A 16,876-nucleotide genomic window follows, 5' to 3' on the forward strand; every position below is an offset into this window, starting at 1 on the left:
TGAGGAAGCAGAAGGTACCCCGGGATCAGGAAGCAGAAGGTACCCCGGGATCAGGCAGCAGAAGGTGTCCCGGGATCAGGCAGCAGAAGGTGTCCCGGGATCAGGCAGCAGAAGGTGTCCCGGGATCAGGCAGCAGAAGGTGTCCCGGGATCAGGCAGCAGAAGGTGTCCCGGGATCAGGCAGCAGAAGGTGTCCCGGGATCAGGCAGCAGAAGGTGTCCCGGGATCAGGCAGCAGAAGGTGTCCCGGGATCAGGCAGCAGAAGGTGTCCCGGGTTCAGGTGACTCGCCCACCCCAGGGCTCTGGGACACCCGGTGCCGGGCGGGACGATTCCGGGGGTTGTCAGCGGTGGCAGGGCCTGGCTCCGTGACCCTGGTGGGGTCAACTAATATTGCGGCTGGGGGATGGTGATTAATAATAAAGTTTGTGGAAATATTCGTGACGCCATCTGTGTTTTGCGGTTATGGAGCTGCCGCTGCTGGATAGGGCCTCCGGGGCTGATGTAATGGCAGCTGGAATGGTTCTGCTCCCCACAGGTGGAGCGGTACCCCGGGGCAACCGTTGGTGCTTATGAAAGTCTATGCAATAGTGGGGGCGGTGAAGGGCCAATCAGGTAGTATAAAGAACAGACACAAACAACAGTTTCTTTACCTTCTTTTCTTTTACTTGCAACAGTTTAGTCCTGGGAGACCGTCACAGGTCGTAAGGGCGATCCGGTCGGCCTGGAAGTACCTGGGGTGATCTCCTTGGCCAGTCGAGTAATGAGGCCTACTCCCTGTTCTTTCTCGGCTGCTACAGGACCCTGCAATCTTGGTTTAGCAGTGGCCCTCTTGTTGCTGGGACTTGTGGTACGTCCCTTTCCCCGTATGTTAGGCTGCACAAGCCCTCTCTGGTGCGTCTCTGCTGGAGTCCACATCGGGCCCCTGTTATGCAGCTGGACCTTCGGGTTCTTTATGGGGGCCAGGGGACCTGCAGTCCTCCTGCCCGTCGGATTCGGCTACCGGGGAAGGGTTTTACACCCTGGCAACCACAGACTCCGACGTCTGATGTTTTGTTGCGTGCTCTTCTGAGGCGAACAGGTTCTGACCCGTCCTATGAGCGTCTTCTCTACGTGCCTCGCTACGGCTCCTGTTTTCCTGGGTTGAGCTAACCTAGCTCCAAACCCCAGCTCACAACACCGTACTACTCAGCTCCTCTCTCCTTGAACTTCCCTCACAGACTACCTAACTCCTCCCCCAGGTCAGGGATTAAGGGATCCTCCCTGGAACTCCAGGTTTAGAGCTCCCCCTGCTGGCCTGGGAGAGGACGATGTTGGATGTTGGTACTTACTGGCCAATAGACTTCCCCAATTACCTCCAGGCTCTATATTAACCCTTTGGAGGGGCAACACTGTTGTGGCAACCAGATGCTGGGGCGCCACACAGGCAGCAGAAGGTGCCCCGGGATCAGGAAGCATAAAGTGTCCTGAGATCAGGAAGCAGAGGATACCCTGGGATCAGGAAGCAGAAGGTACCCCGGGATCAGGAAGCAGAAGGTGCCCCGGGATCAGGCAGCATAAGGTGTCCCGGGATCAGGAAGCAGAAGGTGTCCCGGGATCAGGCAGCAGAAGGTGTCTCGGGATCAGGCAGCAGAAGGTGTCCTGGGATCAGGCAGCAGAAGGTGTCCCGGGATCAGGCAGCAGAAGGTGTCCCGGGATCAGGCAGCAGAAGATGTCCCGGGATCAGGCAGCAGAAGGTGTCCCGGGATAGGACAGCAGAAGGTGTCCTGGCATCTGTCATCAGCAGGTGTCCCGGGATCAGGCAGCAGAAGGTGTCCCGGGATCAGGCAGCAGAAGGTGTCCCGGGATCAGGAAGCAGAAGGTGTCCCGGGATCAGGCAGCAGAAGGTGCCCCGGGATCAGGCAGCAGAAGGTGCCCCGGGATCAGGCAGCAGAAGGTGTCCCGGGATCAGGCAGCAGAAGGTGCCCCGGGATCAGGCAGCAGAAGGTACCCCGGGATCAGGAAGCAGAAGGTCTCCCGGGAACAGAAGCAGAAGTTGTCCCGGGATAGGACAGCAGAAGGTGTCCTGGCATCTGTCATCAGCAGGTGTCCAGGTATCAGCAGCAGGTGCCCCAGGTAAAGCATTTTCCAAGAAACCTTTTATCCAGACCTTAATCTCCTCCGCCCTTATTCTCCCCGAGGAGATTTAGATTTAGTAGATATTTCTGCTGGGACTCACAATATTGCAATCATTCTAGAGCCTAAAAAGGAAAATGAAGCAACTAAACCGGATGGATGACTTCCTAAGCCTACACAAATGGCCGCAGGTTCCCTCTGCTGCTGACATCTGCTATACTGTCCCATAATATCACAGCACACCCTAATGGGGCACGTTGTCACCCCTCCATCACCCTGGAACCAGAGGGGCTTTATTAGGTGGGTGGCGTAGCACTAACATTAGGATGGCGATGTCTGCGCTGAGGTATAAAGATGGCGGTTATTATGAAGGAGAAGCATCTGTTTAATCATCACACAGTCAGTCCGCTTCACATGAGGGTATAAATCTGGCTCGGGACTGGTAATATTCCACATCTCAGATGTGTTCTCTTCAGATAAACGGTTAGGTAAGTCAAGAGGGTGGTGCAACGCATGGTACAAACACGTCTCATCTGAAGGGGAGAGCACAGAAATCATTATGGGTCACCTCGCCGGATGCCCGGAGGAGCAGAGGACCTAGCCATGAGTCTAGTGAGGTAGATATCAGCCTACGTGGACACAACATGCCTCTATGGAGCAGGTAATATCCCGCTCTCGTCATATAGTGCACACCTGCACCCAGGCTGCCGAGAAGACGTGACCTGTCATCCCCAGGTCATCCCAAATCGTGGATCTCTGAAGACATCTTTATCACAGTGACAAACCAGCAACGTCTCATAGATCAAAGAGGAAGATGTTGCATCCTCAGCGATAGGGCCCATGTTTGTAGCTGCCTGTAGGACATGAATCTCATTGTCTTCAGCAGTCTTCCATCTTACAAGACACCATGGCTCCTGAAGGACGTTTTTGTGAGTCACACATTCCCTCCTTGGTCTCCTTGCCCATGTAGTCCACACAATGCACCCTCTGTGTCTTTATTCCTTCCCCACAGGTCTGAGAACAATGTGACCAGCTCCCTACTCTCCACATAGGGCATGGCAGGGCCCCACAGACTCGAATGTCCTCCGGCTTCAGTTCTTCAGGACACTGGTCTGAGGGCACGCCGTCTACATCTTGACATTCCACTGTCCTTCTCTTCCATCCAGAACCACAAGTTTTGGAGCACTGAGACCAGTCCCCTAGGACCCACTGAGATGTTAGGAACGGCCTGAGGAAATTATGGGATAATTTGTCTTTGGCTTTCTTTTGGCCGTATGAGATAGTCTTAGGAATATAGAAGGTATACTTGATTTTCGGAGGATTAGACTCTCCAGCTACTCGCAGGAGTTGTATAGTCAGCACTTCTGGGAGGGGCTGGAAGCTTTGTATCCTCTCCAATGTAGTGTTAGAGCCACTATATAACAGGATGGATCCTCTTAAATGCACATCGTGTTCAATGGAGGACACAGCATAATCCCCATTAAGGAGATAACTTCCATCCGCTCTCTTGATGGCTAAGTAGATGCCATCATAGATGACACTGCGGTGACTGCGCTGCTTCACATCTATACTGGTGGCTCCGGCCGGGATGGTGACAATGTCCGAGTATCCAAGCCTGCGGATACACAAACCATTAGCTGATTACAATATCTAATATATAAAGCTGAATGTGTGTGTGTGTGTGTGTGTGTGTGTGTGTGTGTGTGTGTGTGTGTGTATGTCTGGGATTGGCATCCGCACCGTCGCAGCTACAACCAAAACATTTTGCACACTCACACTTCTGGACCCCGAGAGCGTCATAGGCTATGTTTTGAGGGGAAATTTTAACCCCGCTCTTTACAGTTATTCGCCAAAAAACCTGCCTCCATTAAAGTGAATGGAGCTGGGAGCCACAGTGCAGCCAGAACTTCAGAAGAATGCGCAGCCACGCCCTTATATGGAATGTTGGCATGTCACAATGTAGCCAGGGAAAGAGACAGACACAGACAGGGAAAGAGGCAGACACAGACAGGGTAAGAAACAGACATAGACAGGGTAAGAGACAGACACAAAGAGACAGACACAGACAAAGAGGCATATAACTGAATAGGATAACTGAAGTGAGCACTAATATATATATATGAGTGCAAGCCAAAAATACATACTATATATAAGAATAAGGCTGCACATCAAACTTAGATAATGGTATAATGCCTCAAGCATATGGAAAAATATTGGAATATACAATGAAAAATGCTACTTGCTAATTTGAACATGTGAATAATGAATTGCATACCTGCTATGAATATTAGGAAAAAGGAGATATTTAGCAATTGCATTGATCAATGTAACTGAGCCCCAAAACCTCGTCAAGGTACATCTCTATATTGGGGTCCCTAGCTCTGTGACCCTAACTGTGTGTCATCTCATTGCAATTAAAAACTGCTATGGGTGGAGAGGGGTAACTAAGGACTTTCTTATATAGGAGATGGAAAAAACATGGCCGAAAGGGGCGGAGCTGTGTTCACATTCAGAAAAAAAACTACATATAACTGAATAGGATAACTGAAGTGAGCACTAATATATATATATGAGTGCAAGCCAAAAATACATACTATATATAAGAATAAGGCTGCACATCAAACTTAGATAATGGTATAATGCCTCAAGCATATGGAAAAATATTGGAATATACAATGAAAAATGCTACTTGCTAATTTGAACATGTGAATAATGAATTGCATACCTGCTATGAATATTAGGAAAAAGGAGATATTTAGCAATTGCATTGATCAATGTAACTGAGCCCCAAAACCTCGTCAAGGTACATCTCTATATTGGGGTCCCTAGCTCTGTGACCCTAACTGTGTGTCATCTCATTGCAATTAAAAACTGCTATGGGTGGAGAGGGGTAACTAAGGACTTTCTTATATAGGAGATGGAAAAAACATGGCCGAAAGGGGCGGAGCTGTGTTCACATTCAGAAAAAAAAACTACATATAACTGAATAGGATAACTGAAGTGAGCACTAATATATATATATGAGTGCAAGCCAAAAATACATACTATATATAAGAATAAGGCTGCACATCAAACTTAGATAATGGTATAATGCCTCAAGCATATGGAAAAATATTGGAATATACAATGAAAAATGCTACTTGCTAATTTGAACATGTGAATAATGAATTGCATACCTGCTATGAATATTAGGAAAAAGGAGATATTTAGCAATTGCATTGATCAATGTAACTGAGCCCCAAAACCTCGTCAAGGTACATCTCTATATTGGGGTCCCTAGCTCTGTGACCCTAACTGTGTGTCATCTCATTGCAATTAAAAACTGCTATGGGTGGAGAGGGGTAACTAAGGACTTTCTTATATAGGAGATGGAAAAAACATGGCCGAAAGGGGCGGAGCTGTGTTCACATTCAGAAAAAAAAACTACATATAACTGAATAGGATAACTGAAGTGAGCACTAATATATATATATGAGTGCAAGCCAAAAATACATACTATATATAAGAATAAGGCTGCACATCAAACTTAGATAATGGTATAATGCCTCAAGCATATGGAAAAATATTGGAATATACAATGAAAAATGCTACTTGCTAATTTGAACATGTGAATAATGAATTGCATACCTGCTATGAATATTAGGAAAAAGGAGATATTTAGCAATTGCATTGATCAATGTAACTGAGCCCCAAAACCTCGTCAAGGTACATCTCTATATTGGGGTCCCTAGCTCTGTGACCCTAACTGTGTTTCATCTCATTGCAATTAAAAACTGCTATGGGTGGAGAGGGGTAACTAAGGACTTTCTTATATAGGAGATGGAAAAAACATGGCCGAAAGGGGCGGAGCTGTGTTCACATTCAGAAAAAAAACTACATATAACTGAATAGGATAACTGAAGTGAGCACTAATATATATATATGAGTGCAAGCCAAAAATACATACTATATATAAGAATAAGGCTGCACATCAAACTTAGATAATGGTATAATGCCTCAAGCATATGGAAAAATATTGGAATATACAATGAAAAATGCTACTTGCTAATTTGAACATGTGAATAATGAATTGCATACCTGCTATGAATATTAGGAAAAAGGAGATATTTAGCAATTGCATTGATCAATGTAACTGAGCCCCAAAACCTCGTCAAGGTACATCTCTATATTGGGGTCCCTAGCTCTGTGACCCTAACTGTGTGTCATCTCATTGCAATTAAAAACTGCTATGGGTGGAGAGGGGTAACTAAGGACTTTCTTATATAGGAGATGGAAAAAACATGGCCGAAAGGGGCGGAGCTGTGTTCACATTCAGAAAAAAAACTACATATAACTGAATAGGATAACTGAAGTGAGCACTAATATATATATATGAGTGCAAGCCAAAAATACATACTATATATAAGAATAAGGCTGCACATCAAACTTAGATAATGGTATAATGCCTCAAGCATATGGAAAAATATTGGAATATACAATGAAAAATGCTACTTGCTAATTTGAACATGTGAATAATGAATTGCATACCTGCTATGAATATTAGGAAAAAGGAGATATTTAGCAATTGCATTGATCAATGTAACTGAGCCCCAAAACCTCGTCAAGGTACATCTCTATATTGGGGTCCCTAGCTCTGTGACCCTAACTGTGTGTCATCTCATTGCAATTAAAAACTGCTATGGGTGGAGAGGGGTAACTAAGGACTTTCTTATATAGGAGATGGAAAAAACATGGCCGAAAGGGGCGGAGCTGTGTTCACATTCAGAAAAAAAACTACATATAACTGAATAGGATAACTGAAGTGAGCACTAATATATATATATGAGTGCAAGCCAAAAATACATACTATATATAAGAATAAGGCTGCACATCAAACTTAGATAATGGTATAATGCCTCAAGCATATGGAAAAATATTGGAATATACAATGAAAAATGCTACTTGCTAATTTGAACATGTGAATAATGAATTGCATACCTGCTATGAATATTAGGAAAAAGGAGATATTTAGCAATTGCATTGATCAATGTAACTGAGCCCCAAAACCTCGTCAAGGTACATCTCTATATTGGGGTCCCTAGCTCTGTGACCCTAACTGTGTGTCATCTCATTGCAATTAAAAACTGCTATGGGTGGAGAGGGGTAACTAAGGACTTTCTTATATAGGAGATGGAAAAAACATGGCCGAAAGGGGCGGAGCTGTGTTCACATTCAGAAAAAAAACTACATATAACTGAATAGGATAACTGAAGTGAGCACTAATATATATATATGAGTGCAAGCCAAAAATACATACTATATATAAGAATAAGGCTGCACATCAAACTTAGATAATGGTATAATGCCTCAAGCATATGGAAAAATATTGGAATATACAATGAAAAATGCTACTTGCTAATTTGAACATGTGAATAATGAATTGCATACCTGCTATGAATATTAGGAAAAAGGAGATATTTAGCAATTGCATTGATCAATGTAACTGAGCCCCAAAACCTCGTCAAGGTACATCTCTATATTGGGGTCCCTAGCTCTGTGACCCTAACTGTGTGTCATCTCATTGCAATTAAAAACTGCTATGGGTGGAGAGGGGTAACTAAGGACTTTCTTATATAGGAGATGGAAAAAACATGGCCGAAAGGGGCGGAGCTGTGTTCACATTCAGAAAAAAAACTACATATAACTGAATAGGATAACTGAAGTGAGCACTAATATATATATATGAGTGCAAGCCAAAAATACATACTATATATAAGAATAAGGCTAAAATGTTTTTTCCATCTCCTATATAAGAAAGTCCTTAGTTACCCCTCTCCACCCGTAGCAGTTTTTAATTGCAATGAGATGACACACAGTTAGGGTCACAGAGCTAGGGACCCCAATATAGAGATGTACCTTGACGAGGTTTTGGGGCTCAGTTACATTGATCAATGCAATTGCTAAATATCTCCTTTTTCCTAATATTCATAGCAGGTATGCAATTCATTATTCACATGTTCAAATTAGCAAGTAGCATTTTTCATTGTATATTCCAATATTTTTCCATATGCTTGAGGCATTATACCATTATCTAAGTTTGATGTGCAGCCTTATTCTTATATATAGTATGTATTTTTGGCTTGCACTCATATATATATATTAGTGCTCACTTCAGTTATCCTATTCAGTTATATGTAGTTTTTTTTTTTCTGAATGTGAACACAGCTCCGCCCCTTTCGGCCATGTTTTTTCCATCTCCTATATAAGAAAGTCCTTAGTTACCCCTCTCCACCCATAGCAGTTTTTAATTGCAATGAGATGACACACAGTTAGGGTCACAGAGCTAGGGACCCCAATATAGAGATGTACCTTGACGAGGTTTTGGGGCTCAGTTACATTGATCAATGCAATTGCTAAATATCTCCTTTTTCCTAATATTCATAGCAGGTATGCAATTCATTATTCACATGTTCAAATTAGCAAGTAGCATTTTTCATTGTATATTCCAATATTTTTCCATATGCTTGAGGCATTATACCATTATCTAAGTTTGATGTGCAGCCTTATTCTTATATATAGTATGTATTTTTGGCTTGCACTCATATATATATATTAGTGCTCACTTCAGTTATCCTATTCAGTTATATGTAGTTTTTTTTTCTGAATGTGAACACAGCTCCGCCCCTTTCGGCCATGTTTTTTCCATCTCCTATATAAGAAAGTCCTTAGTTACCCCTCTCCACCCATAGCAGTTTTTAATTGCAATGAGATGACACACAGTTAGGGTCACAGAGCTAGGGACCCCAATATAGAGATATGCCTTGACAAGGTTTTGGGGCTCAGTTACATTGATCAATGCAATTGCTAAATATCTCCTTTTTCCTAATATTCATAGCAGGTATGCAATTCATTATTCACATGTTCAAATTAGCAAGTAGCATTTTTCATTGTATATTCCAATATTTTTCCATATGCTTGAGGCATTATACCATTATCTAAGTTTGATGTGCAGCCTTATTCTTATATATAGTATGTATTTTTGGCTTGCACTCATATATATATATTAGTGCTCACTTCAGTTATCCTATTCAGTTATATGTAGTTTTTTTTCTGAATGTGAACACAGCTCCGCCCCTTTCGGCCATGTTTTTTCCATCTCCTATATAAGAAAGTCCTTAGTTACCCCTCTCCACCCATAGCAGTTTTTAATTGCAATGAGATGACACACAGTTAGGGTCACAGAGCTAGGGACCCCAATATAGAGATGTACCTTGACGAGGTTTTGGGGCTCAGTTACATTGATCAATGCAATTGCTAAATATCTCCTTTTTCCTAATATTCATAGCAGGTATGCAATTCATTATTCACATGTTCAAATTAGCAAGTAGCATTTTTCATTGTATATTCCAATATTTTTCCATATGCTTGAGGCATTATACCATTATCTAAGTTTGATGTGCAGCCTTATTCTTATATATAGTATGTATTTTTGGCTTGCACTCATATATATATATTAGTGCTCACTTCAGTTATCCTATTCAGTTATATGTAGTTTTTTTTTCTGAATGTGAACACAGCTCCGCCCCTTTCGGCCATGTTTTTTCCATCTCCTATATAAGAAAGTCCTTAGTTACCCCTCTCCACCCATAGCAGTTTTTAATTGCAATGAGATGACACACAGTTAGGGTCACAGAGCTAGGGACCCCAATATAGAGATGTACCTTGACGAGGTTTTGGGGCTCAGTTACATTGATCAATGCAATTGCTAAATATCTCCTTTTTCCTAATATTCATAGCAGGTATGCAATTCATTATTCACATGTTCAAATTAGCAAGTAGCATTTTTCATTGTATATTCCAATATTTTTCCATATGCTTGAGGCATTATACCATTATCTAAGTTTGATGTGCAGCCTTATTCTTATATATAGTATGTATTTTTGGCTTGCACTCATATATATATATTAGTGCTCACTTCAGTTATCCTATTCAGTTATATGTAGTTTTTTTTTCTGAATGTGAACACAGCTCCGCCCCTTTCGGCCATGTTTTTTCCATCTCCTATATAAGAAAGTCCTTAGTTACCCCTCTCCACCCATAGCAGTTTTTAATTGCAATGAGATGACACACAGTTAGGGTCACAGAGCTAGGGACCCCAATATAGAGATGTACCTTGACGAGGTTTTGGGGCTCAGTTACATTGATCAATGCAATTGCTAAATATCTCCTTTTTCCTAATATTCATAGCAGGTATGCAATTCATTATTCACATGTTCAAATTAGCAAGTAGCATTTTTCATTGTATATTCCAATATTTTTCCATATGCTTGAGGCATTATACCATTATCTAAGTTTGATGTGCAGCCTTATTCTTATATACAGACAAAGAGGCAGACTGACAGGGAAAGAGATAGACAGGGAAAGAGAGACAGGTTAAGAGACAGACACAGACAGGTAAAGAGACAGACACAGACAAAGAGACAGACAGACACAGGGAAACAGACAGACAGGGAAAGAGAGGGAAAGAGACAGACAGAGAGAGGGAAAGAGACAGACAGGGAAAGTGACAGAGATAGACAGACAAGGAAAGAGATAGACAGACAGACAGGGAAAGAGATTGAGACAGACTGAGAAAGAGACAGAGACAGTCAGAGACAGACAGACAAAGAGACAGAGAGAGAGACAGACAGGGAAAGAGACAGAGACAGTCAGAGACAGACAGGGAAAGAGACAGACAGACAAAGATAGAGAGAGAGACAGAGAGATATATACAGAGGGGGAGACAGACAGAGAATGGGAGAGAAACATAGAGACAGTTACTATCCCGGGCGTTAATATATTCTATTTCTACATTCTATCCTGGGAATGTTAATACATTCTATTTTGTTAACAGCAGTTATTAACCCGGGCAAAGCTGGGTAGTACAGCTAGGTGTTACATATAAGTGATATATGACATGCAAGAATATCAGACGGCACCCATAGCCTGAGATTTCCTATCATCTTATCCCCTTGGGACCACTATCTCCCGCTTTCCCATCTTGGCGGCATTTATTCTGCAGCTTCGACAGCCAAGCCGAGCCACCTAACTGCTAATAGACATAAACTATTATAAATGCCTTTGGTGTGCGGCCTAACTCCAGTGCAATAAGAGGAGACAGTGGCCCGAGCAATCACTCAGTGCGCACGCGCAGAAGTAATACTGAGCATCATACTTGAACTTGCTGAGGGATCCAGTTATTTTCCGGCAGCTCGAGCCGTCTCCTCCACAGACTCCACATTTGTCCAGTTTCTTGGTGGAATTTAATGTGTGATCACATCCAGCTTTAAAGCACTGACCCTGCACACACACAGAGAGGCTGTCCGGTCCACAGAGGGTGCCATCCACGACCTGGAAGAAAGAAGACAAGAGACAAGCAATGATTCCGCTCTCATCACACATTGCCTGCAATCAGTGTTCAGCTACTGCAATAGATAGTGATGTCTTCGAGGGGATGCCCCTGACACAAAGCTGGCGTGAGCTGTATGGGGTCCCTGAATGCTTCCCCATGTGTTTGCAGATTTCCTGATGGAAAGGTGGAGTGAGCGTCTCCTGTGTGCCCCTCCACCCTGTACAGAGCACTTAGAGGGATTGTGCCAGGTTACAATGTCTGTCCTAAGCATCACTAGCACTGTCATACAGTGTATGAATCAGAGGTGCACATTGCTCAACCTCCGCGTCACCCACACAGGACTCGGCCTTGCCCCACTTCGGTTCGGTGGGGGTGCCTGGCAGTCGGACACCAGCAATTAGTAAATTATCCCCTATGCTATGGATACTGCAGAAGCAGTTAGGTCCAAAAATATTCGTACAGTGACAAGTTTTGCCATTTTAGCTTTTCCCCCAGAACATATTCAGATCCAGTTCTATAACAATCTGGACTTGTAGCGCCGGCTCTCAGCTGTAATCTGAGGGTTTCACATCTTAATTGGAGGAAGGTTTAGCAATTACGGCTGTTTATAATGTCGGTGCCTCTTTTTCAAGGGACCAGAAGTAAATGGACAATTATCTCAGAATCTCTCTACTGAGCTCATGGCGATTCCCACATTATCTATCATTAGAGAATCAGGTAAAAGGTCTGGAGCTGATGCCAGGTGCGGCATTTACATTTGGATCTGTTCCTGTGAACCCACAATCTGCGGTCAAAGAAAAAGAAACCGACCATCATTAGGCTGAAGAAAAGAAAAAAAGAAGAAATCCATCAGAAAACAGAATTGTCAGGAGCGACCAAATCAATTCTGAAAAAAAAGGGCGCACTGGTGATCTGGGAACTGAGAAAGGCCTGGACGTTCCCGGAAGACATCAGTGATGGATGAACACAGAATCCTTTCCATGGTGAAGAAAATCACAACATCCCCAAGTGAAAACCACTCTCCAGGAAGATGGTGCTTCACGATCTAAGTCCACCATAACAGAAGACTTCATGACAGCAAATACAGAGGGGTCACCACAAGGAGCAAATACAGAGGGGTCACCACAAGGAGCAAATACAGAGGGGTCACCACAAGGAGCAATTACAGAGGAGTCACCACAAGGAGCAAATACAGAGGGGTCACCAGTGGAAGCCTCACACAGGAGGAGAGCAACGATGGAGACGTCAACGGCGGAAGCCTCACACAGGAGGAGAGCAGTGATGGAGATGTCCACAGCCGGAAGCATCATACCGGAGGAGACAAGCGATGGAGACGTCCACAGCGGAAGCCTCACACAGGAGGAGAGCAGTGATGGAGACGTCCAAGGCCGGAAGCCTCACACAGGAGGAAAGCAGTGATGGAGACGTCCACAGCGGAAGCCTCACACAGGAGGAGAGCAGTGATAGAGACGTCCATGGCCGGAAGCCTCACATAGGAGGAGAGCAGTGATGGAGACGTCCACGGCCGGAGCATCACACCGGAGGAGACCAGTGATGGAGATGTCCACAGCGGAAGCCTCACACAGGAGGAGTGCAGTGATGGAGACGTCCACGGCCGGAAGCCTCACACAGTAGGAGAGCAGTGATGGAGACGTCCACGGCCGGAAGACTTCAATCATTGCTGCAAAGGATTCTCCACAAAGGGATAAACATGAACATTTTATTTATGATAAAGTTACTTTGTCCAGTTACTTCTGAGCCCTGAAATGAGGAGACTTTGTAGAAAAATGGCTACAATTTTTAAATGTTTCACAGGAGATTTTTGTTTTACCCCTTTAATTAAACCTGAAAGTCTCCACTTTAATTTCATCTCAGGTGTTTCATCGTAAATAAAAAAAAGCGGCCTGCGGAGCTGAAATCACAATTTCTGGACATAACTGTAGCTGGGGAAAGAAGCATTGGGCATGCTAGATTTTAACATGCCTGATTCCTTGTTATTGTTAATACTCAATCTTGAGAAAACATGGACGCTCACATAGGTGGAGCATGGAAGGGGGTCTTGATGATGGAAGTTATGATTTCCTGTGTCAAAACACAGCAAAACCCTCACATGTGAATATATCAATCAATCAAGGTTCTGGTCATTTTCCTGCCATTTTCTGTAACTAGTGAGAACTGACCTTGGACTGGAAGACTTTGAATTCGCTCCCTCCACGTTCTTGGCACATGAGCTTGCATCGATCCCGCGGTGAGACACCGGAATATTTCGGGATCCACTCTTTGAGATTTCCCAGACGGTCCCTGTAGTTGTGTATTTCACACTGAAGATCCCGGAAGCTCTTCTCTAAAGATCAGAATTAGAAGGTTTTGTGAGGTTGGAGTCCACATATCAGCGCCGCTGCAAAGTCTGGGTTGAGGCGTCGGTGGTCCTTACCTCCTGGGGGACACTCCTCCGTGCTGCACGACTCGTACCTGGCTCTCAGTCCTTGACAGTATTTCCCTCCATTGTGGGGCTGGGGGTCATTACAGTCTCTGTAGGAAAAACGGACACCACCCCCGCAACTCCGGGAACATTCCCCCCACGGGTTCCAGCCGCCCCAGTTCCCATCCATTGGCACCTAAAACACAATATCAGTTGGTTCATGTTTTGGCATAACAAAGTCTCTGGGCTCCTGGCATTGCCCGACACATAGAGGACTGCTACCAAACATATCAGGTCTATACACTATGGCCCCTCAGTCCTGCACTCCTCACCACACATCAGTCATCGGTAACTGCAGCACATCCATTTAGGACCTGTGCACGGTGGGTGACTGATAATGTGGAAACTGTAATGGCCACCATATTGTTTTGAAATAGTTCTTTTGGGCCAAAATATGTGAAAATATTATCCATGACATCTGCTACTGGGCTGTGACTCTAGAGGAAAAGTGACATGATGGTGGAGAGGCCTATGAAGTCCTTCTATCACTAAAAATCAGCTATATTTGTGTAGTTAGGACATTACCTGAGGCATAAGGACTTCATCTTCAGCCTGGCACATCCCGTCCCAGCAGATGCGCTGCTGCCCACACGACGTCCCATCGGCCCAGGGCAGGCTCCCGTTCTTGGTGTGACACACTGCCTCTTCCATCAGTTTGCACCACAGCTGAGAGCAGACATCATCCTGCCTGGTGTTAGGACAATGATTGAATTCTTCCCCGAACACTTGACGACACTGGTTGTCCAAGTCATAGAGAGCCGACCTCCCTGGGAGCTGGAGGGGGAGGACTAGAGAAGTCCCTGGAGCATCCAGCAGGCAGTTCCCTAATGTGGCAAAGTAAAGCATTGCTGTAATCCCTATTCAATAAATAAGGAAGCAAAGCCCTCGAAATAGCAGCCACCTCCAGACTAGAAGCTCAGAAGAAGCACAACTGCCTTCCAGATCAGCAGCCGCCTCCAGGTGAGAAGTTCAGAACAAGCTCAACTGCCCTCCAGATCAGCAGCCGCCTCCAGGGGAGAAGTTCAGAACAAGCTCAACTGCCCTCCAGATCAGCAGCCACCTCCAGACTAGAAGCTCAGAAGAAACACAACTGCCCTCCAGATCAGCAGCCACCTCCAGACTAGAAGCTCAGAAGGAGCACAACTGCCTTCCAGATCAGCAGCCGCCTCCAGGGGAGAAGCTCAGAGCAGACACCTCCAGGGGAGAAGCTCGGAACAAGCTCAACTGCCCTCCAGATCAGCAGACACCTCCAGGTGAGAAGTTCAGAACAAGCTCAACTGCCCTCCAGATCAGCAGCCGCCTCCAGGGGAGAAGTTCAGAACAAGCTCAACTGCCCTCCAGATCAGCAGCCGCCTCCGGGGGAGAAGTTCAGAACAAGCTCAACTGCCCTCCAGATCAGCAGCCGCCTCCAGGGGAGAAGTTCAGAACAAGCTCAACTGCCCTCCAGATCAGCAGCCGCCTCCAGGGGAGAAGCTCAGAAGAAACACAACTGCCCTCCAGATCAGCAGCCACCTCCAGGCGAGAAGCTCAGAGCAAGCACAACTGCCCTCCAGATCAGCAGACACCTCCAGGGGAGAAGCTCAGAGCAGACACCTCCAGGGGAGATAACTGAATAGGATAACTGAAGTGAGCACTAATATATATATTATGAGTGCAAGCCAAAAATTACATACTATATACGGATAAGGCTGCACATCAAACTTAGATAATAGTATAATGCCTCAAGCATATGGACAAATATTGGAATATACAATGAAAAATGCTACTTGCTAATTTGAACATGTGAATAATGAATTGCATACCTGCCATGAATATTAGGAAAAAGGAGATATTTAGCAATCGCATTGATCAATGTAACTGAGCCCCAAGGCCTCGTCAAGGCATATCTCTATATTGGGGTCCCTAGCTCTGTGACCCTAACTGTGTGTCATCTCATTGCAATTAAAAACTGCTATGGGTGGAGAGGGGTAACTAAGGACTTTCTTATATAGGAGATGGAAAAAACATGGCCGAAAGGGGCGGAGCTGTGTTCACATTCAGAAAAAAAACTACATATAACTGAATAGGATAACTGAAGTGAGCACTAATATATATATTATGAGTGCAAGCCAAAAATTACATACTATATACGGATAAGGCTGCACATCAAACTTAGATAATAGTATAATGCCTCAAGCATATGGACAAATATTGGAATATACAATGAAAAATGCTACTTGCTAATTTGAACATGTGAATAATGAATTGCATACCTGCCATGAATATTAGGAAAAAGGAGATATTTAGCAATCGCATTGATCAATGTAACTGAGCCCCAAGGCCTCGTCAAGGCATATCTCTATATTGGGGTCCCTAGCTCTGTGACCCTAACTGTGTGTCATCTCATTGCAATTAAAAACTGCTGTGGGTGGAGAGGGGTAACTAAGGACTTTCTTATATAGGAGATGGAAAAAACATGGCCGAAAGGGGCGGAGCTGTGTTCATATTCAGAAAAAAAACTACATATAACTGAATAGGATAACTGAAGTGAGCACTAATATATATATTATGAGTGCAAGCCAAAAATGACATACTATATACGGATAAGGCTGCACATCAAACTTAGATAATAGTATAATGCCTCAAGCATATGTACAAATATTGGAATATACAATGAAAAATGCTACTTGCTAATTTGAACATGTGAATAATGAATTGCATACCTGCCATGAATATTAGGAAAAAGGAGATATTTAGCAATCGCATTGATCAATGTAACTGAGCCCCAAGGCCTCGTCAAGGCATATCTCTATGCCTATCCTCGAGATCAGCAGCCGCCTCCAGGGGAGAAGTTCAGAACAAGCTCAACTGCCCTCCAGATCAGCAGCCGCCTCTGGGGGAGAAGTTCAGAACAAGCTCAACTGCCCTCCAGA

At 44.3% G+C, this 16,876-nt stretch overlaps 1 protein-coding gene across 1 annotated transcript in view; it reads right to left on the reverse strand.

Annotated features, from left to right (window-relative positions):
• Positions 1–224: 224 nt before the first annotated feature.
• ADAMTS8 (ADAM metallopeptidase with thrombospondin type 1 motif 8) overlaps positions 225–16,876 on the reverse strand; it is a 96,739-nt gene continuing 80,087 nt past the window's right edge. The window contains exons 5-9 of the mRNA XM_075328557.1: positions 14,490–14,788; positions 13,917–14,100; positions 13,663–13,826; positions 11,306–11,481; positions 225–3,727 (exon numbers count right to left, since the gene is read on the reverse strand). Coding sequence (XP_075184672.1) covers positions 2,992–3,727; positions 11,306–11,481; positions 13,663–13,826; positions 13,917–14,100; positions 14,490–14,788 — 1,559 coding nt within the window. The 3' untranslated portion in view covers positions 225–2,991. The remainder of the gene's footprint in view (positions 3,728–11,305; positions 11,482–13,662; positions 13,827–13,916; positions 14,101–14,489; positions 14,789–16,876) is intronic.

This window comes from Anomaloglossus baeobatrachus, chromosome 11, assembly GCF_048569485.1.
Source record: "Anomaloglossus baeobatrachus isolate aAnoBae1 chromosome 11, aAnoBae1.hap1, whole genome shotgun sequence".
Lineage (NCBI taxonomy): Eukaryota > Metazoa > Chordata > Amphibia > Anura > Aromobatidae > Anomaloglossus > Anomaloglossus baeobatrachus.